The sequence below is a fragment of the Cuculus canorus genome, chromosome 2, assembly GCF_017976375.1.
Source record: "Cuculus canorus isolate bCucCan1 chromosome 2, bCucCan1.pri, whole genome shotgun sequence".
In the NCBI taxonomy this organism is placed as follows: domain Eukaryota; kingdom Metazoa; phylum Chordata; class Aves; order Cuculiformes; family Cuculidae; genus Cuculus; species Cuculus canorus.
The window spans coordinates 52,182,483-52,209,773 of NC_071402.1; the positions used below are offsets into that span (position 1 = coordinate 52,182,483).

A 27,291-nucleotide genomic window follows, 5' to 3' on the forward strand; every position below is an offset into this window, starting at 1 on the left:
TTGATGAGCATGAACAGATACTGTCAGTACAGGGTGATTGCATTTTCACATGCTACACCAACACTATGGCAAGCCACTGTTTGTTTCTATATGGCTTCTATAACAAAAAGAGCATTTCACATTTCATCCTTTCTGTTGAAAGCCTGAAGAAACAGAGTAGGTTTGCAGAGCGCAACAGACATTACTAAATCAGGCCATGGTGACACCTTCAGAAGGTTCCTGCTTACTCCAGCATCCCTGAAGATTGCAACAGTGTTACATGGTAAAAGCATTTTGCAAGCAGCAGGATAATTTTATCCTTTGGAGATTTAAAATAGGAATAATAATCATAATTTGCCTTCAGTAGCCGACTACAAGCTGGCAGAGCCCAGATTTTCTCCCCTACGCCCAAACATAACTCAGTTGCCTAAATAGGAGGCCTGACTCCTGCAATTTTCACTGCATATGGGCTTGCTGGAGAACACCATGCTCACAAAGTAGCCTTCCAGTAAAAGAGGCAGATGTAACTCTTACTGAAGTCATACATGGAAAAGGTTGGATTTCTGTGATCAGCCTACATCTCTAAAGCATGGAAGTGTTGCTACCCCTGATGGTTCTTACTTTCCGCCTTTGGTATCAATGTTCAGTCGAGAGTCATCCTCAATTGGTTCATAGTTCTTGGACCAAACAAACTTAGAGTTTGGAGATATCTGATCACATTCAAAGTTCAATGAAATGACTCCGTTGTCATCTACATCAACCACCACTTCCTTGGTTCCTGAAAGACCAGAACAAGGTAATTCCACTTGCCCAGAGAAGCCAGCAAATACATTCATATAGATATCATTCATAGGGTAGATTAAGATTATCCTTTCTGTTTTCTCAGTCATGACGTAAATTGCTGCAAACATTGGCATCCTCAGTCTTTGATTCACAAATACAGTTCTTATTCTAATCCATAAAAGTAAGGAACAGATTAAAGTGTATCATAAGTCAACTGATTTATTTGAGCAAGTCTAAGCGCACATCAGAGTTATGATATTTGTTCTGGAAAAATCTGAAAGTGGCAAAAAAGAAAGCAAGCCTCTAAATCCACTAAGCGCTTGAAATATTAAATAGCAGTATTTTCCGTGGTAAGGGGTAGTAAGAGCTTTCATTATGCAGCATGAATTTCTTCCTTCTTAATAAATGAAGAGCTCTAAAGGGAATACTGTGTGCAAATGGTGGTGTTTGAAGAGGTAGAAGAGGAAACAACCGAGTTGCCCCATCAGAACCCACTTGTGCAACTGAGGCACATTTTCAGTGACTCTGGCTTCACTCTGGGAGGTTGTTTTAATTGCTGTGCTTGGCATCCGGCCCTGCTGCCGTCTGCAGAATTAATCCAGGGCCCACAAAGGGAGTGAATATTTGCAATTAAATGCTTAAGTTGCCCACCCTGTTTTGCCAGTACCTACAGTCCTTGAGCTGGATCAGGTGACCCAGTTTGTCCTTTAAAAGACCCCAGGGGTGAAACCCAGATCAGAAACCTGAAGGCTCCTCTATCCTGCCCCCTCACGCCCTGTAAAGGATTTGAGCAGCTTGGCAGTCTCACCATCTATGGCATTAACTTTCATTTCAACAACTTGTCTGAGAATGTCAGGGAGAGTGCATGCACTGAAAGGTGCTGGAGAACATCCAGCCTCCTTTTCTGAAGAGCTCTGAGCTTGATTTCGTGTCTGAATAGAACACTCATATTACTTAGCTTAAGACAATTCTGGGCTGCCCAGAATGCTAATGACACGCTTTCTCCACAAAGTATTGTACCTTGAAGACAAGAGCCTTATTCCTGACATTGAGATTAAATGCTTTAGTTCCAGCATAATTCTTAATGAGCCTCAAGTATACAAGGAGATTTCTGTGTTTCATCATCCTAATACTGTACACGTCCTCTCCAGCACTGTGAGTAGATCCTGTAAGGACAATGTGTACACACAGCTTGCTTGGTCTCTACAATTTGTCATAACCATTGAATGAAAGATAAGATTAATATTCCCATTTTGGTACTGTTATTTACCAGCCCTTGCAGTAATGGTGCATATTAAGTACCAATATGTGATAAATGATGTCTTATGGTCTAGAAATATTTTACTAGGCAGCAGCCTATCTGCAACTTTTTTTATAATTTCATTTATTACATGCAAATTCATCACTTAACATTTCATTCGTGCTTAGTTTCCTGTAGATCATTAGCATACGAATTTTTGATGGCAGCTTGTGTGCAAAGAATTACAGCCAGAAGGTCCATTTCAAGGACAGAATCTTTTATATTTGTTTCAAAGTATTCTCATTATGATAACATTTATTTCCAGAAGTGATGATGGCATTTACCTCTAATATGACCTCTATAATTAAAAAAACCCCTAGCTTTTTAAATTACTGACCAGAGGATTCCATCTGTCCTACAAAGTGGAACCAAAGACGCTGCCATAGTAGTAGCAGTCTTAATTTTCCTCTTATAGATAGTTTGGTGGTTTCAACATAAATTTTAAAGGCATCATAAGAAATAGAATACTTAGATGTCATATCAAATCTCCATTTAACTGAGTGTTTTATTGAATTGAAGGGAACGACATGAAGGTAAAGCAGGCAGCTTCAAAATACTAGCGTTAATGGCATGATCTTAAACACAGCTAATCAGAAAAGTTGAATGGGACAGGGTTTCATTAATTTCTGAGGTTCAAGCCCTTCTCAAGTGACTGATGCAGGATCAGAATCCAAGTTTTCTTTGCACCAACATGCATAAGTACCAACAGTAGCAAAGGGGAAGAACCACAGTCTGCTCTTGGATTTCCTCTGCTTGTTGTGAAACCCACACACACCAGAGTTCTTTTGTCTAAAGACAAAGTTAGAGCTCAAAATTAGCATGGTTTGTATTTATTTTGGGGGGTTAGGGTTGTAATTTAATTTTTAAAAGATAACTGTAAAAATTAAATATGGTTTTCAAATAAAAGAAGGTGGATGGAAAGTATCACATCATTATATTTACATGTCACCCAATAAAGAAAATTGGCGCCTCTTATAGCAAATATTTTAATTCAGGATATTATTTACTCACATTTTCTGTTAGAAAGCTCAGTTGTCTGGCAATTTTGTACATTTGCCAAAAGCAACATTCCAGCAGGAATTGTTTAGAGAGACCTGATGATACTTTTTCTTCATCAAAATTGTTAACAAAGGCAGCATTAATTGGTCAAGACCAAAAGATTTGTGATAATTCTAAAAAATGTTACGTTCTGAAGATTTCTGTGGTTTGAGTGAGAAAGGTGGGAGCCTGCCCAAGAGACTGTTGTCTGAAATAATTTTTTTTAATAAGCCTTTTGTCCCTTCTTAACACTTCTAAGAAGCTTAGTTTGGTGGATGCCTTATCTGTAAATCTCAGCTCAAAATATGGGTCAACCAGATTTGTAAAAGTAAATCATTTTCAGGTTCCCAGAGATTTTTCTGGGCCAAACATTGGCTTTCCTCTGGTCCCTCAGACATTACACCTCTGAACCCAAGCCTCGCTGGCAACAGGGCCATAATCCAGCTTCCTCTCTAACAGTGAGATCTGCAAACCAGATATTCTACTTACGCTCATATTGCCGGGTGGGGCATGCACCCTGCTTGAGTGAACATTGAAAACACTGTACAAATTTTCTTTGTCATAACGATCATCTTCACAAGAGTTTACACTCAAATTTTTTTTTAATCGTAATGGCGAGACCCATCCTTTATTTAGTACACTTGAAGGCTGTTACCAAAGCAAGTTTTTATCAAAAGTCTGAAAGATAGATATTAACCCTCAAACAAAAGGTATTAGTAAAGCCAAAAGTTTAGTACTGATATTGGTTTAGGTCTCTTTCTAGAAGTGGTTGCTGTATATAAGATGTTTTCAGAAATAAGTTTCTAAGTTTTGCCTTGCTCCACTTGCAGGTATTGGAAATAGCCCTAGAGCTTCAGTGGCTTATAGATCTGAAATTATGGCTACTGTATTTTTGAAAGATCCTGTCCCAGCTCATCTTACTCACATACCTATCCTTTTTTTTTCTTCATATCCCAATCTTACACCCTCTCAACTTACCACTTACTCCTTCCAGTCCTGTCTTCCCACCCTAGCCTCACTAGCAATTGCTCCAGTCTCTCCACTCTAAGTGTTCTAGTTCTTTTACATCCTCAGCTTCAGCCCCCCATTTTCAGACTTTCTTGACTTACGGACTCACTGAGAGCTAACTCAAGGCTTCTTAGGATTTTTACCATCCTGGGCATAAGGACAAGGCATTCATGGGAGCTGAGCCAGTGCTGCTGCGGGAGTGGGAGAAGTAAAATGGACCTACGAGTCAGAAACAGGGAAAGGATCCCGGGAAAATGCTGGGGTTGGAAAGGAAACTGATTATTGCCAGAGGCATCTGCTCAATGCCTCACAGTTGATACCATCCCAAATAAACCCTGACTATTTCTCCAAGAAGGAGCAGAAAACAATCGCTACTTGTTCTCCCTGTGCCCAGCTGCCCCAGGCCCCTGGCACTGCTCTGCCTGCCCACTGCCTGCTCTGCCTGTTTTCAATCCTGCTCTTTTAGGGCTCTTAGAAACCTTCCCAGGTGGGATCAGATACGGTAGTCTGTGGGAAAAGGAAGAGAACTTGTGAGAGGAAAATATGGTGTATGGTGGATCCAGGTTGCGTTGTACTCCTGAATCTTGTTACATCATACTAACTGTATACTAGATTTGGTCAAAATATCTGGGAGTTTCTTCTTCCACCTTGTAGGATGCTCCACTTCTATAAAAAGTCTATAGCTGAGTAAACCATAAGCCTGTGCTTGTGTTTTCTGTTAGGGTCAAAAAGGTGTTGACTCTGATCAAAATCACCTAAGCTACCTGTTTAGCTAAATAAAACTCATGGGTTTTCTGAAGATCCAGGTACACAGATTCTGCCTCTGCACTGGTTCCGATGTTTCTTGCTAGCATTGTAGACACGATAAAGCCAGCTTTCCAGGATGAACCCAGCAAAGAGTTGCACTTGAATTCCTACCGAAGGTGGTCTCCAAACAGGCTTCATTACATTTTAAGCTAAAAGAAAAGCTTTCCTTAGGCACAATACATAAGTTAAAGTAAGGAAAGAGACAAAACATGGACATATGGTTTACTATAGAAGGGGCAAAATGTACATCCGGAGATTTGGTTGAGCTGATCTTAGTGGGTCTTCCGCTTATGCATTTATCTATAGATATATTGTACAACTGTATTGTGTTTCTATATTTCTGAACCTGTATTTATAGTAAGACAATCTGTTCTGACCTTAAAATATACCAGATAAGGAACTGAGATACGACCTTCAACACATTTCCTGCTTAGTAAAAACAGTTTGACTTGAGAAGGGTCAGATATTTTACATGTGGCCTTTATGTAAACACACTGCACAAACAAGAACCTGTTTTAATGTGACAAAAGACAGAAAGTATTTCCAACAAACCTGGTCGTGTTTCAGCTATGACAGGATCTGTGACATCTGATGGTTTCCCAACACCAGCCTGGTTTGCTGCTCGCACACGAAACACATAGCTCACACCTTCTTTTAGGTCACCTATCTGGAGGAAGCAAATATACATACAAGCATGATGTGTTACAAAACACTGATTTTAATTTCACATTTCTTACAGTTTCAGCCTGGATGCTTGACAATTATATTTCCTTTCTTTTTGTTTTGCTGCTTTTCCAGCTGACAAATATTCCTCCCGTGTGTTTTTTGTTGTTTTATATTTTTTCCTGATTCCAGAGTGACATGACTGATCTGTTTATCTTTCTCCTCCCTTGTATGCATAGCTAACTTTTAGGCAGCATCATTATTGTCATTGATTTCTTTGCAAAAGGAGCATTGTTATTGGAAAAGGGTGTTTTTAAGTCATGTAGGTTGACCTCTGAAACAGCTTAGTCTTTGACTGCAGTAAATTCTGGCTTTTAAAAATGAAATTATGAGGGTAATAAGTGCCAGCCACACCTACTTAGAAACAGGAGGGCATTTAACTGTACAGATTTAACTGTAGTGAGTTGAGGAGTCATACTGACATTATAACATCTGTAAATATTCCTTTTAAACATAAATGAAAGGATCACACTTAAAAGTGAGTTGTTTTTAAAATATTCTGAAAAACATACAAATAGCAAACCTACTTAAGACATATCTCTAGAATGGAGATACAGCCAATCCCTTATTTAGAAGTCATTCCACAAAATGATATAGCACGATAGTGCAAAAAAGCTAGGGTTTATTTGCTGTGAAATGTGAGGAGAGGTTACTTTGTATTAGAAAGAATCACCTGCCACATTATCACATCTATTTTTGTGCCATCTGTTTTTGTGCAGTGGTACCTATCTTGCTGTTTGAGCTAGAAAATCCTAGAGTTGCCTCCTGCATCATAAGAATGGTATTTTATTTTAGTAGTGCTTTATTTTATTTTCAATCTTGTCATACCAGATTGTCTTCTGAATTACTGTCTTGTCTGACTACACAGGCATTACACATGTATATCCTCAGCACAACATAAACTACTATGTATTTCGTTAGATGGAACCATGATCAGTACAGGATGATGCTGTCGAAGACCAGCTTCCTCAAGATCACCTTTTTATATCAGTATTAGAATCTTAAGCTATTTACCTTCAAGAATTTCTTTTGAAGTGGCTTCTCATTGACACTTCTCCAACGTTCTTCCTTTGCTTCAGTTTCTTTCATATCAACATAATAACCAGATATGGGACTACGACCAGTATAAACTGGTTCCTTCCACAGTAAAACCAAAGAGTCCTTTCTAACTTCTGTGCATGTGACATCATGAGGTGGCCCTGAAAGGTGAGAGTGAAAGCTGGAGTTGTGCTAATGCATAAGATTTCAGAAAACAAAACCAGACACCATGTTGCACGCCCAGAGCTGACATAACATGTGCAGCTCCTCTGTATCATAACAAGAGCAAATGTAATACAACCTATGCCTGTTAAAAAGACTAGCCCAAAAAACAATCAAATTCGTTGAGATTTGGTATCTTGATCAAATATTCATGAACAAACAAAAATGACAAATAATCTCCAAACTCGGGGAAATAAGTTAATTATTAAGCTAATGTGCAGCCTCAAGGACTGCTCTAAAGTCCATTGAAGTCAATGGAGGTTGTTTTCATTCATTTCAATGTGTTAAAAGGCCAGTGATCTGACTTGAATATATACATTTAGACAAGAGTTACAGGACCTCATTCTTCTCTGTCTTGTACCTTAGGCAGATGCTATTTGTCTAGCATTTAAACTGGGAAGCAAAGTGACAGACAGAACAAAAATCAAGCAAGAAGGACAAAGAAAATACAAGCTGCTTGTAAAATGCTAGTGATTAAATGGGTATCGTTTAATACATCAGTGTAAATGTACTAAATCAAAATTATGAAGATTGAAGCCTGGTATGAATTACAGTGCCTGTTGACTTCCCTGGAAACTGATGTCACTCAGGACTTTGATAATCGGTCACAGAGTACCCTTGGCCTGCACCTCCCACTCAGGATCCTACCAGGTACAGCAATGGTCCATTCTTCACATTTGAAGGGTTGGCTGGGTAAAGAGGGTGTCCCAACCCCAGCCAGGTTAGCAGCAGCCACCTGGAACTGGTACACCATGTTTTCCTTCAGGTCCTGAATCTGCAGAATCAATAACATGGTGCTTATTATCTTTAGATTAAGGCTTTAGGAGAAAGTCGCAATGACAATTATTCAAAACATGAGCATGATTTTAAGTGCCTGAAGAGATGAAAGCATTATTGACATCATATATAAGGAGATAACTATCTTGGATTTTCCTCTAATCAGTGGTGGAGTATACACGAATGGGTTTTAACATGGTCAAATTTTAAACTCTTTTCCTATTGACAGTTTGGTGTACAGGGTATTACTCAACAATCATATTAATCTGTCTTGTGATACAGAGTGAGTTCACTTAAGGCAAGAGTTGTCCTCACAGCAGGGTGAAACTCTGTCCTGGCATTACTTTTCATTTGTAAAGCAGCTCAATGAGGTTGTAGTTAGCACCATCTCTAAATTGGGTCAAGAACTGATCACAGCTGGCACGGAGCTGGTTCCAGAACCCACAAACACTGGAGTAGGCCCACCAAGCCCAGTATGATTGCATCATCATGTTGTGAGGGCCTGACTTATAAACAATCAGGCTATGTCTAGAATAGTGCAGTCACAGATGATGGCTGGTACCAGACTAACAGATAAGCGTACAAATAACTTGCATAGAAGTTTAACAGAGCTAAATTATTTTATCATCATAAAATCCTCTGAACAGCAACCTATACTCTGAATCATAATTCATCCCAATCTGTCTTTGAGACTTGTTTTGGAAATACTGTCTGCGCCCATAGCAATAACAGAAGTTAACACCTTACCCTGTATGCCCTCTCAGTAACAGCCTTAATGTTGGCTTCCATCCATTTCCCAGGAACTCCATCAATCACTTCACGATAGTTCACATAGTAGCCGGTAACTTCTGTTCCACCAGTAACTTTAGGTTGTTTCCATCCTAATACCATAGAGTCACGAACACTCTCCAGCACCATGATGTCATAAGGTGGAGATGGAGCAGCTGTTTCAATGTGAACAATACACGAGTAGGAAGCATTATTTCAATAGTCAGACTGACATTCAATTACCATATTTGGGTGGCTCCCATCCTGCATTTCCTCATTAGGACAATATTTATGTGGTCAAGGGAAGTTTCTGGAGTCAGAATAAGTAATGCAGGATAAAAGCTTCCATAAACCAAATTAAAAAGTTCAAACTGTGAATGAATTAGTTTTCAGGATGATTTCATTTTTGACAAGCAAGCTGATACATAGTGAAAGAATGTGTTGCAATTGCAGCTCTGATGTAAGTGATCAGGACTTGCTTTAAACTGTGAAAAATGAGGAACTAAAACTAACACTACAGGAAAAGTAAAAAAATTGGAGATGCAATGATTTATTTTCTTTTGCTAGAAGCAAATTCTTTCCCACACATTCAGTATTTGTTGCAGTTCCTTTTTTCAAATAGGCACACATTTTTCCCTTCCGAGAATGGAGGTTATCTGTTCCTTTTAGTTTTCTTTTTATTTTCCAGATTTATACACTGTGCAAGGTTTATCATTGCACCCGTCACATGAGCTTACCTTAATGGAAGGAAGTGTGGATCATAGGCACTGTAGACTGACCAGAAATGGCACATGTCTGTTACTGGAACTTACATTAAAAAGTTTGCTGCAGAATCCTCTTTCTATTATTTTTTTTTAACAAGGCAGAAACCATTAACTTCGTCCCAATGTTTTTTCTTATAAAGCCTTATCTGTATCTAGTGGGGAAATGTTAGTCTACACCCAATATGTCGTGCACCAATGAAAAGCCCTATTTGTGACATTGAAGACCTAATTTTAATGGAAATCCCACATCATATATATTTCCTTTTGTCTACAATGTTTTATATCAGTGTCAGATGGTCCCAGGCGCCCCTACTTTGTTTTTTGTTCAGCACTTTGCACAAGAGTTTTGAGTCTCACTTCACAGGTGTGGGGAGGAATTCAGTTCACCAGCCAAGCTCCACGACTTAAATGAAATTCAAGCCACATGTTTTGCAGGCACAATGGGTGTTCAGGTGTTGACAACATAAAACATGATTTTGCACATGTGCCATCAAGTTGATAGGTTTCCCTCATTACATATTACCCTCAGTCAGAAGTACAACACAACATTCATTAGTACTGTCTCTCAGACCATAAGATGTAGCTTAGGCATAAATCCACATAGGATCTTCATATATCCTAACACAATACAGATTTTCATGCTTACCAGATTTTGTTTCCTTCACACATACATAGACCAGAGACAAAGTAAGAAGACTCCTAGAAAATTACTGAAGCGATTTGGAAATAATGCAGTACCTTGGAATCAGTACCATGAACATGTAATCAAACACACTATTCAATTAGTGAACAGATCTATGCTACATTTTCAGTAGCCACTAAGTCTGTAAATTGGTCTTTGATACCATTACATGCATAATGATCTTAACAGAGAGTTGAGCTTGTAATTAGTGGGTATTCTGGACGATGCACCACTGGAGAGCATGTTTACTTGTGGCACAGATGAGCAGATGTTACAAATGTCTGAAGTGGATGTACAAAAGCAGAGAAATCTATTTATTTTGTTAACTCTCACCTGTATCTTTCTTCTTTGTCACTTTTTGCAGTGTCAAAAGATCCCTGGGTTGAGACTTACTTGCCTGCTTAGCAGCAACTGTTTGTGGTGTAGATGTGACAGCATCCTTAACCATTTCTCTCATGTTATTGTCTCTTGTACTCCCCAGTTTCTCGGAACAACTGGGCAGTGTGTCTTTATTAAATATAGCACTGCATTTTAGCAAAGCATCTGTGTCAAAGATAGGCTGGGAGGACTCATGCATGCCTTCCCAGCTGGTAGTGCAGTCTGTTAGTCCACCAGCTTTACCACTCAGTTCAGGACACACACCATGAAGCAATCCTCCCCCTATAATTTCCAGAAAACAGCAAAGATAGTTTGCATTAGAATACAATTTTTTTTCTCCATTTAGTTCACAAAATGAAGAAAAGCGTACAGCGAACAATACAGTCAAATTATGACAAATCATAGGTTTTATGCCCAAAATGCTAAGCTTGAATTCACAAAAATTTGAAATGCATAGAATACCTCTCAACCTCCTCACAAGTAATGCTCTTTTAATAATGTCTTTTCAGAGCAGAAGAAATATAGCAAATTAATAGTAATCTTCATTAGCTACAGTTATTTTAGTGTTAGATGTTCCAAGTAATATTGCTGGTCCTTTCAAGATGATCTCACAAAATTGCCCAAGGCCACATCTCTGTTCTCGAAGATTGTGAGGTATGCAGTTTTGATACAAATGAGAGTGAGTATGTTACAGACATACAATTTATTCTAACCCAATGATCTCATTAATCTTTGTGGATTAGTTCAGTCAGTGACAAACAGAAGTAATTCACCAGTAAAGGGAGAACACAATGTTATAGAAGACTTACAAAAAAACATTGCACTGATTATTACGTTTAGGTATGGATGCAAATTGCTTAGGAATGGACTGTATATAGCATGGCGTGCATCAGAGGTGATTAAATACCATATTACAGAATTAGAATGACTTTCCATTTTCCAAGATACCTATGAAGTTAACTTGGCAGTGCTGTCTTACAGTGATTCACGAGAAACACCTTAAGAAGACTGGATGGTGAAGGTGAACAGTCTACAAGAGTGCAGTTACTGTGAAAATATAAGCTGTGAGGCCATAAGTTCTACAGATAAATTATTATTTGTGGACAGTACTGTAAAACAAAACAACTAGCTACAAATACTTGCTGAAAACATTTTTACTTAATTTAAAAAAATATATGCGATTAAAAAAGTAATACATTACCAATGGCTGCTTGCACTTCTATAGGCTCCGAATCCTGTGAAAATTCACTGAGTCCCGCTGCATTAACAGCTCTGACTCTGAAAATGTACTTCTCACCATTGATAAGCCCATGGCAAATAAATCTAAAACAAACCAGTGAATGAATATTTAAAAATTATTATAAAAATCTTATGGGGAAAATAAAGCATTTATTCAATAAAATTTATTCTGGCTTCTGAAAAGTGAGGATAAACTGTGACCTCATTCGCATAAATGAAGTTCAGAGAATGCAGAATGTATCTAAGCACCTCATTCTCACAATGAAAATAATGTCTAAAAACATGTCTTTTCAGGCAACAATCTTTCCTTCTTAAGACTACTGCTGCATAAAATCCATAATTTGTAATGGAAATAATTTGAAAATCTGAGAAGATAAGGACTATATTTTTTTGTGGAATACTTTTATGACATAAATAAAAAACACTTGTAGCACAAGTTCCCATAATCCACTTCCAATCATAAACAAAAAATTGCAGTGCTCAAAAAAATTACAGGTCATAAATTTTCTCTGGTAAACACAAAATTTCCCAGGGCAGGAATGATTTATTTGGGAAAAACTATGTTTTGGAATTTTGAACATATTATTTTAAATAACATCTATTTTTCAATACACGTTTTAAGTGTATTGTATTTCATGTTACTTTTATTTTGTTCTATTTCACAATATCATAGAATCATTAGCTTGGAAAAGACCTCTTGGATCATCATGTCTTGCACTAGCAATGCTGACATTATGCAATAATATACAAAGCGAATATAATGTGGAAAGTAAAATGTGTTTCAAAAATGTGGTACGAGGGAAAAAATAAAACTTGAATAAACATTTTCAGATCAGAACTTTCCCTACCTGTTCTACCAGGCTTTTCCAAATAATAAGTTTTCACTGTTGTGTGAAAACAAAGTTCGAAAGATCAAAATATACTGCATAATGCAAATAATGAGCTACAGCTAATGCTTTGAGATCAACTCACCCAGAAAAAAACAGAGTTAAAAGACAGCCCGTACCTGACTGTGATACAGTATATCACATTGACTAAAATTGCACTAACAGGACCCTGAGCCAAGTAGTTACATCACAATATATAGTAACTCAAAACAATATCTTTATTTCTGTAGTGAATCAAGATCATGTTTCATATTTTAAAATAAGCAAATAGCACAAATCTTCACTAACACTTATTGTAAACCACAATAAAAAACATAGAAGTATATATTAAAGTATGTAACATTAGCACATACAGTTGTTGCAATATAAATGCACAAAACAATATTTCAAGGAAATTGTTATGCTTGTGTTCAAGCAAGTAGGGTTTGAAGTACTTCCGATATACTAAGCATTTACAATGTCCTTCTGAACGACGAAGTTCATCCAAGAGTGTTCAGCAGAGCCTTACTTATTGTAATAAGCGTTGTCATGGATAGCAATTACAAATAAACATAATCAGTCATAACAAGCAGGGACTGCTTCTGGAGTAACAACAATCCACCTGAGATCAAGTTCTGCAATTATATCTTTAGATTCTGAAGATTATATCCTATTTCAAACAAAACCAAATCTTATTTAGCTTGTGAAGTTTTAAATCTGATTATTTTTCCCTTCTAGAGACTGAGTTTCATGTCAGTAAGAAATGCAAGTTTATACCCAATATTTAGGAGTGTTCATTAATATCTTGATGTCTGCAAGTGAAAGAGCAGTTAGAAAGTAATATTGTTAGTATGATACTGCCCACATGTCATCTTGACATTCTAGATATACAGTCCAGAAATGTTTACAGTAGTTTTTCAAAACAAAGGACTTTGCTTCTAAGCATTACACAGTTTACTTTTCCACATTTGTAACTTCAGTCATTTCTTGCTGTACTGTTTTTCATCAAACTGATAGGCTGTACGATAGCTAAAACTGGTGAGCTGGTTCTCTTTTCTTCACTAGTAATGTCTATGTTTCCTTCCCATTGACTAATTGTTTCTAGCACAAGGTTGACTATAAATATCTTTTGGACAAGACTTGCAGTTTGAAATATGTTTTTATAACCACAGAGTGATTAACTCCACTACTACGAATGGCTGCAAAGCACATATACCCGGTAAATGAAAAACTGGTGACCATAATTTCCGTGTTTTAAAATCCATTACCTCGTGTCTTTCACTGGATTGTTGTTACATGGTTCCCAACAACCAGATCCAACCACACTTGACTCAATGTAGTACCCAACCAGCTCCTTGGCATCTGGGGGTTCTGTCCAAGTGACAACTACTGAGGTATCTGTATTCCTAGTTGGCATAATACGCCCAGGAGCTTTGGGAATATCTGTGGGAGAGAAACAGAAATAAATTAGTGACCAGTCAGTCAAAATTTACAAATAAAATAAGAGTGGCATTGGCATTCTATTCTTGATTATATTTGCACAACTAATACAGATCTAACTTCCCCAAACTTCTCTGTTTTCAATCAAATAATCTGTCACAGCAGGACAGGATCAGCATGTTCAAGCTTTTTCTAGTGAAGTTCCTCACATCTCTGTTGCAAATAATTATGGGCATTTCCTACAAATGAGATTTAGTTTATTCCCTTGTGCTGAGTATCTGCACTAGAGATATGATTTGGAGATTTCTAAAAAGGAAAATGTGTTAGGTGCACACTGAAGGATTTTGTGCAGCCCACAGAATAAATCAGAAACAAATGCCCCTGTTAAGTAGCAAAATGCACCTGAAGTGTTTTTTCAAGAAGAGCTGTTTTACTCTTCTTCTTAAACAATGTAGTTCATCTGCATCAAACTCCACTGAGAATCCAATCAATATGAAGCAAACAGAGACAATCTGAGGAATGTATTTATATCTGCATTGCTGTTTGGAAACAGATTGCTAATGTAGACATAGCTACTAATGCTTTACTGTGGTGAACATCTTGGCTTCTCTTCCAGTGGAAATAGTCTGTGCATTCATGTAAGTATTAAATTCTTCATTCTTGTTTCATTTGGCAAACAAGGAAGGTTAAACTTTGCTGATGTCTGGGCCTATTTTCAATGGAGACTCTAAGTAAAACAAAACATTTTTGTACTTCCTTGAGTTTTCATTTTCTTTCACTGTTTGCAGCCTTTGCAGTTCTTGGCACTGCTGTCTGCAACTTAATTCCCTTGGTTTGCCTCTGTCATTTGACTACACATTAATGGATCAACAAGTCAAAAAAACCTATTTTAGTTAAAGGGAATAAATCACCCACTACTCTTCATACTTGAATTAGTTACTGCGTACCCATTTTCCTCTAGGCAAAACAATGACATCATAAACTGAAAAGTTACAATAGGAGTAATTTACTACATACGACCACACACTTACCAAGCTTGTCGTCCACCACAGTGGCTTCAGTTGCCTCTGAAGGTTCACCGATTCCAGCTGAATTGCAACAGCGAACTCGGAAACAGTAGGATTTTCCTTCAGCCAAATCAAAAACTGCGAAGCGAGGAGACTTCACAGGGATCTCAGTGTTCACCCTTTGCCAATCCTCTGTGCCGGCAACACACTGCAGTCAAACCCAGAAACTGCATTTGGAACAAAAGTCTCCGAAACCTGAGTGTCTAACTCAACAAGACTTTTTATGCAGACCACCAAACACACATCTGCTATGGAGAAAAAGGGGTCACATTTCTTTTCTGGGCCTTTCCACAGAGGGAGCAATTTCAAAGCTTATGAATCTTCCAGATGTCCTCCTACTCCAGAAAATGTACACAAAATCTAACTGGTTTTAATACATGAAAGCTAAATTACTCTCTGAGACAAGGAAGTGATGTTATTATTAACCGCCTCAAGTTCTGGACCACTTTCAAAAGAAGTTCTGTAGATGTTCAGCATCATCCAAAGAACAAAATTCTAACATTATCACACTGTTTCTAGATGTTCTTGTGTTATTAATGACCATGTTTTTGGTGTGGCTTTCAGAATTAATCAGGATCTGACCTTCATTTTCCAGAAAAAAACACTAATATGTGCAATTAATTTGTGAATTGTTTTTATTTCTGTGGCTAGAAGCTCTACATACCATGATTGCTTAGGTCATTAATAGTTGTGATTAATTTTTGCCTGTGATTTACATTAAGGGTATTTTGTAACTAACGGTTCTAGTTTCTGAGTGATTCCAAATTCTCAGGAAAATATTATCTGACTATGTGACATTAGTGTTCAGTACTCAGTATGCCATAGGTTATTAAAAAGCTCGCTTATGTGGAAACTCAACATTCATATATTCATTCTCTCTGAGTCTGTTGCTAAGTGAAACTCATTTATTTAGACCAGATTTCATAACAGAGATCAAAAACACATAATGGGAAGATATTTATGTCTCCCATGATGACACCTCTACACTGACAGGAAAAAGCATTGATAAAAGTTTGTGAGCCGTGAGATACAAGTAAAAAGGGTGACTGCATGAAGAATTTTTTAGGCTAGCAGCCATGCAACAAACATCTCAGAAAAGTAGGAGACTGACAGTAAAACTGATACTGTTCTAGAAAAGAAATTTTGTCATCTCTGTTGAGTTAGTAAAGTAAATTTTGAGTTTGTCAGCCTGTCTATTTCCCAGTAGGCTAATGACACAATTCATAAAAGGATCACAGAATCATAAGTGTTGGAAGTGACCTCTGGTGATCATCTAGTCCAACCCCCTGCTAAAGCACATTCACCTAGAGCACATGGCACAGGAACTTCTGGTGTGCAAGTTTGTGCCCATTGCCCCTTCTCCTCTTGCAGGGCACCACTGAAAAGAGTCTGGTCCCATCCTCTTGATACCTGCCCTTTAGATATTTACAGGCAAGCTAAGGTTCCCTCTGAGTCTTGTTTTCCCCAGGCTGAACAGACACAGGTCACTCAGCCTTTCCTCATGAGAAAGATGGCCCAGTCCCCTAATAACCTTTGTGGTCATCTGCTGGACTCGCTCCAGCAGTTCCTTGTCTTTTTTGAGCTGGGGAGCCCAGAACTGGACACAATACTCCAGATGTAGCCTCGCTAGAGCAGAATAGAGGGTGGAGATAAGCTCCCTCAAGCTGCTAGCCACACCCATCTTAATGCATCCCAGGATACCATTGGCCTTCTTGGTCACGAAGGCACACTGCTGGCTCATAGCTAACTTCTTGTTCACTAGGACTCCCATGTCCATCTCTGCAGACCTGCTTTGTAACAGGTCAACCCTTAACCTATACTGATGCATGGGGTTATTCCTCCCTAGGTGCAGAACTCTGCACTTGTGTTTGTTGAAATTCATTAGGTTCCTCTCTGCCCCATTTTCCAGCCTGTCCAGATCTCACCGAATGGCAGCACAGCCTTCCAGTGTATCAGCCACTCCTCCCAGTTTTATGTCATCAGCAAACTTGCTGAGGGTACACTCTGTCCGCTCATCCAGGTCATTAATGTTGAACAAGACCAGGCCCAGTACTGAGCCCTGGGGAATATCATTGGCTACAGACTTCCAACTAGACTCTAGTGCTGCCAATCACAACCCTCTAAGTAATGTCATCCAGCCCATTCTCAATTCAGCGTCCACTCATCTGACTTACAGTTCCTAAGCTTACCGATGAAGATGAGCAATGACTTACAGAAGCCAAGGTAGACAACATCCACCGCTCTCCCCTCATCCACCTAGCCAGTTATGCCATCACAGAAGGCTATCAGATTGGTCAAGCATGATTTCCACTTGGTGAATCCATGTTGACTACTCTTGATAACCTTATTTTCCTTCAGATACTTGGAGATGACATCCAGAATGAGCTGTTCCATCACCTTCCCAGGAATGGAGGTGAGGCTGACTGGCCTGTAGTTTCCTGCATCCCCCTTCTTGCCCTTTTGAAGATTGGAGTGGCAGGTTGTTACAGCATGTGATGCATTCTGCATCTACTTTTCTCTTTTCCATCTTTCTTTTCTTCCTAGTTTATCTTATCTACAGTAACAGTTATCTTGATCAAGGATACAAGTTCTAGTACCGACCCTAGCTTAAATGTATCAGGTGGAAATTAAAGTTAAATAAAAGTCCAGAAGAGACGGCAAAACAAATGTAAAAGATTGACACAACATTATTCTGATTTTGTCTAATTTTACCTTTTCCACAAAGTACATGATGCCCTCATGGCCCCGCTGCCCAGGAGGTTTCCAGCTAAGCACAACATAGTTCTTGGTGGCTTCAATAACTTGGAGGTCTGTAGGCGGACCAGGAACAACACCCTCTGAAGGAGAGGGGAGAAGAATAAGAAAGGGAATTGGGATTTAGTATCCGAATTAGTGCCATAAATAAAATACAGATGGAGTACCTTGGCATTTGATATGTTTTTTTTAAATGCAGAGTTCAGTGTCTTCTAAATGTTTGTTTTAAATGTCCTTCTTTTAACTCTAATGTGTTTATTTTTCAGGTCCTGAATAATGAAACCTCACATCAACAACCAAGTTGGGAGTTATTCAAGGTCAAGTGACTCTCAGAACAATGAAATCTGGGTGCATGCCAAAGTCCACTGAACTCACTGAGATTTCCTAATTACTCAGCCAGCTTCACATGATACTTTTGTAGGCAAAAGGGCTGTGTTTACCTGCAGGTTCTTCCTCAGTGACAATAATCTGTCCAGTCCAGGGAGCGGAAGGATGGCCTGAAACAGAGTTAGAGGTATCACAGACATAGGAAACTTCAGGGACCTTTGAAATAATGAGAAAATTAACTCTTCCATGGTTCAGAACTAACAGTGGCAAAATTTACATGAGCTCCATTTTTTCTTTGCTGTGACTGTTGCTCATACATCAAGCTAATTACCAAAGCTAGTTGTAAGCCAACCGGCTTGAATATACAGAGCAGTTTAGCAATCAATACACCTAGAAAATTTAATCCACTGAAACATCTGTTCCTTCCTGAAATGTCACTGAAGTCACCTAGCTGACAAGCAGAGGCATTTGGCTCACTCAGCTCATCGTATTCAGAGAATTAACTCCAACTTTATTTTCCATACTCTATTTGTCTCATTTAACAGGTCACTCATTAAAGGAACAGCCAAATTCCTGCAGGCTGTTCTTTGTCTCTTTTTAACCTCTTTCACTCATATTACCAGCTTTCAAATCATGGGTCACAGTCACAAACAGAAATGGCTCAGCCTTACTCAGCATTTCAACTTGATGTGTTGGGCGTCTCTATCAGCACCTTTATGTTATCACATTACTGCAGTTACATTTTGAGCTATTAACCATGTCAATGGGCATTCAGAGATAATTTTTGTAAATGCTGTTCTCCACTTCCATGTGCTTCACCTTACGTTCGTTGATCTCTTTTGGAAATGTGAGCAGAGAAGGAGAAAGTGGGGAGCAAAGAGGATCATAAGGGAATGAGAAGGAGAGATACAATAGGAATAGACTACCAAGACCAACTTCATCTCCAGAGAGAGCTTCCACACTTCCCACCGAGCAGAAAAGGCCTTCCCCAGACTTCAGATTTCTCTGTGTCTAGTTCAGCAAAATATTTCCTGGCAGTTTCAAACCTCCTTCCTCTAGATTTCTGTTTTTATTTTGAATGAGAACCTTGATCACCTGACTGCAGTCTGTAGCCTGTAGCTTTATGTACATCAAGACATAACAAGCTGGGACCATGGGAACCCTGTAGCAGGACCCTGTAGGTCCTTCACAATAGACCATTTTAAATAGTAAAGCTTCAGAAACAAGTAGAAATAACTGGATTTTAGGTATACAATTTTGGCACATAGGTAGAGAGATGGATTTAGAAACAAAATGTCTGAGATATTGCCAGGACACAGGAAAAATATACTGGACTTGTAAAATGTTAGCTTGAAAGCAGACAGCTTAGTATCAGTTATCCACCAATATCTATCTAGCCAGGTACCTGGGTATTGTGTTGATGTTACTGCAAGACTTTGATCACCACATGATTCAGCCACCCTAACCTGTGGTAAAGTGAGAGCCTATTCAAAGGATCTCTTCAGCTTTTCATTGGCTAAACGGAAGTCTCTATAGGCAGTTATAGGGGAAAGGCACAGGAGAGCTACTTTTCCACTCTTCCTGCAAGTTTGGAGCCTAGCACGACAGTCAGCCAAAGCCATTTGAGCAGATAGAGCACTGAGCACTGAGTGCAAAGAGCACTGAGATTTCTTCTTGGCAAAACTGCCTCCAAGGAATATTTCGGTTTTACACTGCTCCCTCTAGTGGGATTTTGAAGGCTTATGAGTAGATAGTCATATTTTTTATTTTCTTTTTTTTTTTTTAACAAGTTGTGACTTGTTAAACCTCTCGGACTACCTGCAAAGAGCACATCTTACTTCTAAGTCTGGCTCTGTCAGAAGGATCCAGAGCAGCCACAGGCTCTGACACCCGCGATGGTAGGCTAATGCCAGCTTTGTTCACAGCTCTGACTCGGAAAATATAGGAACGGCCTTCAATCAGACCAGTGACAGGAAAGCGAGCAAACTTCACAGGAGTTTCATTGCACTGGGTCCAGTGGGTGGTGCCAACTTCACACCTGAAAAACACAAACAGCAAGAGTAGGGATGGAAAGGGGAAAACACAAATTTAAAGCATCCACCTCCTTTATAGCTTCATTATCTGTTCATACTCATTGGCTGGTCCATACTAGTTTTCTCAGCATTGTTATATACTGGTGACTTCATGGCAGCTGCACCAAGCATTAAGGGCTGAAGTACTGTCTGGGCATGCACTAAATCCGTCAGAGCTGCACCCCCCCCTTTCTTTCCTGAACTGAGAAAGTGACATGAGCAGAACTAACTTCACCATTTAAACCCACCTAAGTATGGTCCAGGATGCTTAGGGAGTGTCAGCTTTAGCATACTTGAATACACAGACACATGTGCCTTTCGCAGTTTCCAGAAGGCAACTAGTTCATCTTTCATGCACAGTGCTCCACTGCAAATCCTACAAAATGATGGGCTTCGTGGGCATGAAGATCTCCGTTGTGAGTTCTGTGACTAGCCTAGCACACCGGTGGCTGTGAATGGGGTTAAAGTCGGGCACTCAGCTGAACCCTGCTTTAAACACTGCTAGGGTTGCCAAAGGAGCCTGTGGTGTGGTGGCTGCAGCCACTGCAGCAATAAGACCCAGCAGGATGATGCTAGTCCTGCTGCTGCAAAGCCTCACACCTGGCAGGACATTGGGTTCTGGTAGAAGGAAGGGATCACTAGCAGCATAGAGGGAACACCGTGACTTCGGCTCAGGGAACCAGGAGGACCCTGTGGGGATGGCTTCCCTGTATCCAACAAGATGGTCGATAGAAACATGAACTATCAGTTTGGGAAAGACTTTTTATTGCTGCTGAGATATCTGCTGAACTGAATGTTAGGGTGCCTGCCCAGATTTCTTGGTAGACACAAGCACTTCTTCTCTGGGAATTGTTATTGTTGTGTTCTGACCAGTTTTGTGGTTCTGGTTTCTGCTTGGTGCAAAGGATGCCCGAGTTTCACCTCTAGCACTAGCATAGATTAATCCTGCTTCCTCGGGTGACCCGCTGACTCGGTGAGGCAGTTAGGGGTTACCTTGGCTGAGTATTTGGGTGCTTAAATACCTTTAGTGGGATTGAATACTAGAAAGCAGTAACACAGCTTTGTATTTAGTAGTAAATGTAGAATAAAGGAGGTGAACATAAGACAAAAAGCAAAATGCCATTTGTCTTGCAGTTACTCTCAGTGCTAACATCCCTCAGTAGCCTAGTTTTAAAATGAGATGCTATTTTTCAGAGTGTAGTGTTGTCAGTTCTTTAGGCTTTTCCAATGAGTGTTAAAGAGCTGCACCCTAGATGTAGCACTACTTAGTTACAGCAGCAACTCGTAAGTTATAAAACCAGTAAAATTATATTTGAATTGAATGTACTGCTGTTAGGTATATTTCACAAAGCAATGCCCTCTTTTTACATATATATATATTATGTATATACAATGGCTATATATAGTGGCATTTATATATATTATACACAGTATTTGGGTATTTTTTTACACGCATCTCAATAAGCCCATGGGAACTCCATATTTCTGGTGATATATTCAATTACTGAAATTCAAAGAAATATTACCAGCTCTGGAAACTTCATTGCAAATCTCAAAATGCTGACTGAATTTCTTAAATCCTGAGGTTCTGGAGTCCTGCCACTAGTAACATATTCAGCTTTCATATTTTTAAAAATTATTTCCAGTTCTTATTGTTGCAGAGAAAAACACATAGGTCTGATCTGCATGAAGCTCGTGAAACTAAGAACTTGGAAAATATCAGCATATAAAAGAAATCCAACTCCCTTTGAGGTATTGTCTTTCTTTCTGGTATGTGATAGCTTTTTGGAAAGTGGCAGGAGAACAATGATACAGAAGAAGCCAAAACTGCCTGATGAAAGAGGCAATCTTGTAAATTAGCAAACTGCAAAGTCCTGAGGCCTCTCAAGCCTCAAGCAAAGCAGTGAGGGCTAAGCTACACAGTGCCTCACAGAATTCTTTGTATTTAGTTAAATGAAGCAGGGTGTAATTATTTCCATGAAAGTTAGATCAGGCCCAGCCAATCGAAAACAAAAAAAGTAGTTTTATTCCTGCCAGCAACAAGAATGACAATAGCAACAATCAGTTTATCTCACGCTTTTCAATGTGCTTTCAGGGTTTTGAGTTAGAATGAGCAGCAATACAAATTCTCCAGTCCAGCATGCTCACTGACCTGTCAATGAAATACCCAAGGATGGGGTTTCCTCCGTCAACAGCGGGCTGCTTCCAGGAGACAATGACATAATCTTTGTTGGCATCTAAGCACCGCACATCTAGTGGTGCGCCAGGGGCTCCAGGGATTTCAGCATCAGCATCTATGTGGATGAAGACATATGTTTCCAAATGTAAGCCACTGTTGTTTCATAATTATCTGTAAGGACTGAACTCTGTTCTTACTAAGCCAAAACTTCAAAGAAGTTCCATTACTGGCTTCAAAAAGTGTTTGCTTCTATATCACCAGTGTTCTTCTAGGTTTTGGTTTTCTCTTAGCCACATTTACAAATGCTTGACATGTTGAAGCATGCTGGAAATGTAATTCACATTGGTATTTTAAATGAAATTATTAACATGCATTCTGGTTAGGTAGCTGCCAGAGACACAGCTCAACTGAAAACTAGGCAGTCTATATATTTACCTGCTATTGGACTTTGGAGAAGAGGCCAATACTTTGCCTTATAGCCAGGCGATAGCTCAATCAAAAGTATTCACACCTTGTATAGACAACAATAAATTAAATATCTCCACACTTAGTTCTTCATTGTTTGTTTTCGCTTAGCTATGAACTGCAGAGGCATCAAAACCTTTTGAAGTTTAATTATATTACATGTACATTATCACTGTGGAATATGACCTTCATAAGGATGAACATATTGTTCCGTTCCAAGTGTTTATCACAAATCTGGAACTACCGGTGTCAAAGGTCCAGCAACAGCTTCTGGATTTGTATCTTATCTAAAGCTTAAAAAAACAGATTACAGTGTTGAGTACTAGGGAATTTTACTGTTTACACAGTCAGAGTTTGATTTGTGAGATGGGGTAATTTTCATGTAGAGAAAAATAACTTTTGCCAGAAGACTGTATGAAAGACTTACAAAGAAGACTTACAAAGATGTTATTCTCTGCAGAATAACATCAATTTGCACAGTTGCACGTGGCATTTTTCAAGCCTCCTATTTCAAAACAAGACCTGACTTAGACAAGAAAGATGTATATACCTGAAGAAAAAAGATATTTTGCTAATAAATATTATTCATACATTGCATCTAAACACCAGACTTCTTAAAAAGTCTTGGTGTTTCAAAGCACTACAGGATTTTGTACTACATGTACACTAATCTCTATTTTTTGTGGTTTTGACTTTCAGAAAGAAATGCTTTATAAAAGTATTTAACATGCTTCATTAAGTAAAACAGTAAGCCTCAGAAAAAAAACCCCACACTTTATACTGTGTCTTCTCTTATAGGAAGAGTAGCATCACATCAAGCTTTTGAAGCTGTGCCAAAGTTACCAATTCCAGGTTCTAATTAAAGCTAACTTGATATATTTTTAAAAACAATAATGTCCAGTAAGCAATCTAGTTAAAATAGCAAAATAGTAAGAAGTCTTCAGGGATTTCCCTACAAAAGGTTTTAATTGCCCATATTTACCACTTGACTAATATGAGGCACCACAGTTTCCTTCCAAGACAGACTGGGAAATAGCTGGGTCAACCAATAATGCCGATCAGCTTTAGGGAGGCTAGGATTTCATCCCTGATAGCTCGGTGACAAATGCTGAACTGTAGCCATGGCAGAAGAGCCACTTATGTTCTTGCAGCCTGTCTAAAGACCTAAAGTTATGAGCCCAATTAGTGCATTGCTCACTTCCATCAATACACAGGGATTTCTAGACTTGACACAGAAAGACAACTGCTTCTGCTTAAATACCATAGCTAAACATTTATACCAAAATTCTTACAATTTGGGAGGAGCAGTAAGGAATATATTAGCCAATTGAGGCTGTAGGGACCATTTAATTAGAAATGTAGAATATAATTAATCTAATTACAATTTGGGAAATACATGGATTGGCTAGTAAGATACTTTTGCGAAAAGGTTAGTGGGTTCACAGTCGGGTCATTACCTGCATTGCTAGAAAATGTAACAGGAACAAGAGTGACCGTTTTTTTATAAGGCAGCACAATTTAAAACAAAGCGAGTCCTATTCCTTGTCATCGATATTCATTTCAGTAGACCCTTTCTTCTTGTAATGAAAACATCTGTTTGAGTTGTATTTTCTGAGCAGGCTGTTAACTCACACAGCTCTGCTGGACTTGCCAACACAGTGCCATTCTGGGTATGGTCTCAGAGCCAAGAATTCCCAGAGCCTTTTGAAATAGCATTTCACACTTCAGCTGCTTCTAGCAGCTGGGACAGATATAGAATCAGCACGCAACTAGATAGCCATGACTTCTCTTAAAGAAATATTTCTCTAACAGAAATTCAAGGAAGTTTTTCACTGTAGAAGCAAACAACACCTAGAGAAATTATATTTTAATCCTACACTTTGCTGCTTTACTTTAGAAAGTCACACAATGGTCGAGATCAACAGACAACTCCAGAGATCACCTAGTGAACTCCCAGCTTAAAGTGGGGTCAGATAGTGCTGGTTGCTAAGGACTGTGTCCAATCAGGTTTGGGATATTTCCAAGGATGGAGACTTTCACAGCCTGCCAGGTTAACCTGTTCCAGTGTTCAGCCACCCTTGCAGTAAAAAAAGTGTTTTCTTGTGTTTCAATGAAGCTTCCTGTATTTTAGTTTGTGCCCATTGCCTCTTGTCCTGGCACTGGGCACCACTGAAAAGAGCCTGGCTCTGTCTTCTTTACTTCTCTCTATCAGGTATTTATGCACGCCGACAAAATCCCCCCAAGCCTTCTCTTATGCAGGCAGAACAGCTCCACCTCTCTCAGCCTTTCCTCATATGAGAGATGCTTCAAGCCCTTAATTAGCTTCACAGCCTTTTGCTAGACTCACTGTGGTGAGTCCCTGTCTTTCTTGTACTGAAGAGCCCAGGACTGGACCCAGCACTCCAGATGAGTCTCATCAGCGCTGAGTTGAAGGATCACCTCCTCAGCCTGCTGGTAATGCTCTTCCTAATGTGGCCCAAGATGCCACTGTCCTTTGCTACAAGGGTATATTGGTGTCTCATGTTCACCTTGGTGTCCACCAGGACCCCCCAAATCTTCTGAAAAGCTGCTTTCCAGACAGCTGGGCTCCAGCCTGTACTGTTGGATGAGGTTGTTCTTCCTCAGGTGCAGACCTTTGTGTTCCCCTTCCACTGTATGTTTTACTGCATTGTGCAGTAGGGAGAACGAGAACTCAAATGACACGCAAAATCTTGATCAAAACAGTGCAGTTCAGCTAGCAGTGAGATGGCTACAAAAATACATTTTTAAGTTATTATATACGTTTCCTTTTTATGATTTATGTTCAATACTTTTCATAGGCTGGAATTGAAAAAGAGTAGCAAAGTTACATCAAAACCCTAAATCTCCTCATCAGAATGCCGATGTGGTTTAGAAGTCTTCTAGCACGTGACACCAAAGCTTGGGGTATGCATTCAATTTTTCCAGACATAACATCATAAGAGTGTTAGAATTGCTAGAATCCGTTAACAGAAATTAATTATTCTCCTGGGGGGGGGGCAAAAGGTAGGTTCTAAAATGGTGGAGGCTGATTTTTGCCAGTGTTCTCCTCATTTCTCTAGTGAATTTTATTCACAAGAAAACATCCTACCTCGAACAAAGACATAACTACTGTACTCTTCATAGTAGTCACCCATCACCACTCGTAGAGTGTAAAGACCTTCATCTTCCTTATTCGCATGAGTCAATGTTAATGCAGCTCGCTCCCCGCTCCACTGCATCTGGACCCATTTGGATGGTGTAATAAGAACACCTAGAAATTAGAGAATTTCATGATGAGAACTAGTTGGATGTACTGACTGATAGATTCTGAACATCGGGAATAGACAGACTGGAAATACGCAAGAGACCATTCTTATTATACAACTTTCAGTCTTTGAAAACCATCATAAATTAGAGCTAATTCTGCTCTCATGCCAATTTTGTCTTCATTTTCAAAGTGCAAATTCAGAAGGCAATAACTATTGCTTAACACATTTGCACAACCACTTAAGAAATGTCTTGGCATACAAATAAATGTACTTGTAGTACATGTAGATGGGCCACACAGATATTGGAGCTGATTGAAATACCTCTAATCTATTTTTTTTTAAGGAAGAAAATATCCCTAGAAGACATTTTCCCAGGGTTTTGTCTGTTTTCTAACTGTGGTTGCACAGTTAGAAATGCCAAGTTTTGAAAAGTTTGTAATTGAAATAGAGACAATATTACTGTTTAGAAATCTGAGAAAGTGATGACCAAATCAAACGTTCAAATGTGCTGGAAGAAGTAAATATTTACATGAAAGAAGTTTATTTCTTCTTGACAAACATTCTCACCATTTCTGTACCATTCAATATCCGGTTTGAAGCGCTTGATATCAGGACTGATGACAACTGTGCAGCCCAGACTCATTGTCTCGCCTTCTCTCCCAAAAGCTACATCAAACGCGTCGACAAATTTGATTTCAAACCTGGAAGCATAGCCATGAGGGGTAACTCCAACTGTATAAGGGGGAAAAAAAACCTACTGTTAAATTTTTCTTGTCTTTTGTGATCAGAGTAGTAAGCAGAAATATCCTATAATTATGAATCCAAGCACAGGTAAAGTTTAAAATATACATAGAAACAAGACATATTGATCAATCATACTCAGAAGTAATTGCAGTGTCAAATAATCCAGTCCCTTACTGTCACAGAGAATCAACTATTTCTTTACTCATACAACTCTAGTTCTTACAGCTAGTTCATTTGATCAGGGAGAGGCTCCTGTAGAATTTTATTTCACAATTTCCAAAATTTCAGATCCAGCATTTTGTCATAAGGTTTGTTTTATGATGTAAACAGCTTTCAGTTTTTGATTAATTATTTGTTCAGGTCAAAATGATCTTTAGCTTATATGGCTCTTTTCTTTCCCTGTTTCAACTCCTTGCTCAATCTCAGGGTAGTCTTGTGTCCACTCAACCTTCATTTTTATAAGCTAAACAAGCCTCTGGTGGGGATCTCTCAATATAAAATGAGTTCTCCGTTCACCCAGGCATTCAAGTAGCCTGTTTCTGCACTTGCTCCCAAATTTACCATTACAGATATTGTGTGACCCAAATCACACAGTGTTCCAG

General features: G+C 39.0%; 1 protein-coding gene across 5 annotated transcripts in view; it reads right to left on the reverse strand.

Annotated features, from left to right (window-relative positions):
* Positions 1–27,291, reverse strand: part of MYOM1 (myomesin 1) — an 81,148-nt gene that overhangs the window by 28,866 nt on the left and 24,991 nt on the right. For 2 of the 5 annotated variants that reach the window (XM_054058777.1, XM_054058778.1), the window contains exons 9-23: positions 26,513–26,677; positions 25,786–25,947; positions 22,185–22,326; positions 19,799–19,998; positions 18,074–18,130; positions 17,592–17,716; positions 14,844–15,027; positions 13,641–13,815; positions 11,469–11,590; positions 10,223–10,549; positions 8,423–8,619; positions 7,547–7,673; positions 6,653–6,837; positions 5,468–5,582; positions 601–757 (exon numbers count right to left, since the gene is read on the reverse strand). In XM_054058777.1, the coding sequence (XP_053914752.1) occupies positions 601–757; positions 5,468–5,582; positions 6,653–6,837; positions 7,547–7,673; positions 8,423–8,619; positions 10,223–10,549; positions 11,469–11,590; positions 13,641–13,815; positions 14,844–15,027; positions 17,592–17,716; positions 18,074–18,130; positions 19,799–19,998; positions 22,185–22,326; positions 25,786–25,947; positions 26,513–26,677 (2,440 nt within the window). The remainder of the gene's footprint in view (positions 1–600; positions 758–5,467; positions 5,583–6,652; positions 6,838–7,546; positions 7,674–8,422; positions 8,620–10,222; positions 10,550–11,468; positions 11,591–13,640; positions 13,816–14,843; positions 15,028–17,591; positions 17,717–18,073; positions 18,131–19,798; positions 19,999–22,184; positions 22,327–25,785; positions 25,948–26,512; positions 26,678–27,291) is intronic. The other 3 variants (XM_054058779.1, XM_054058780.1, XM_009568007.2) reach the window with 2 other exon arrangements.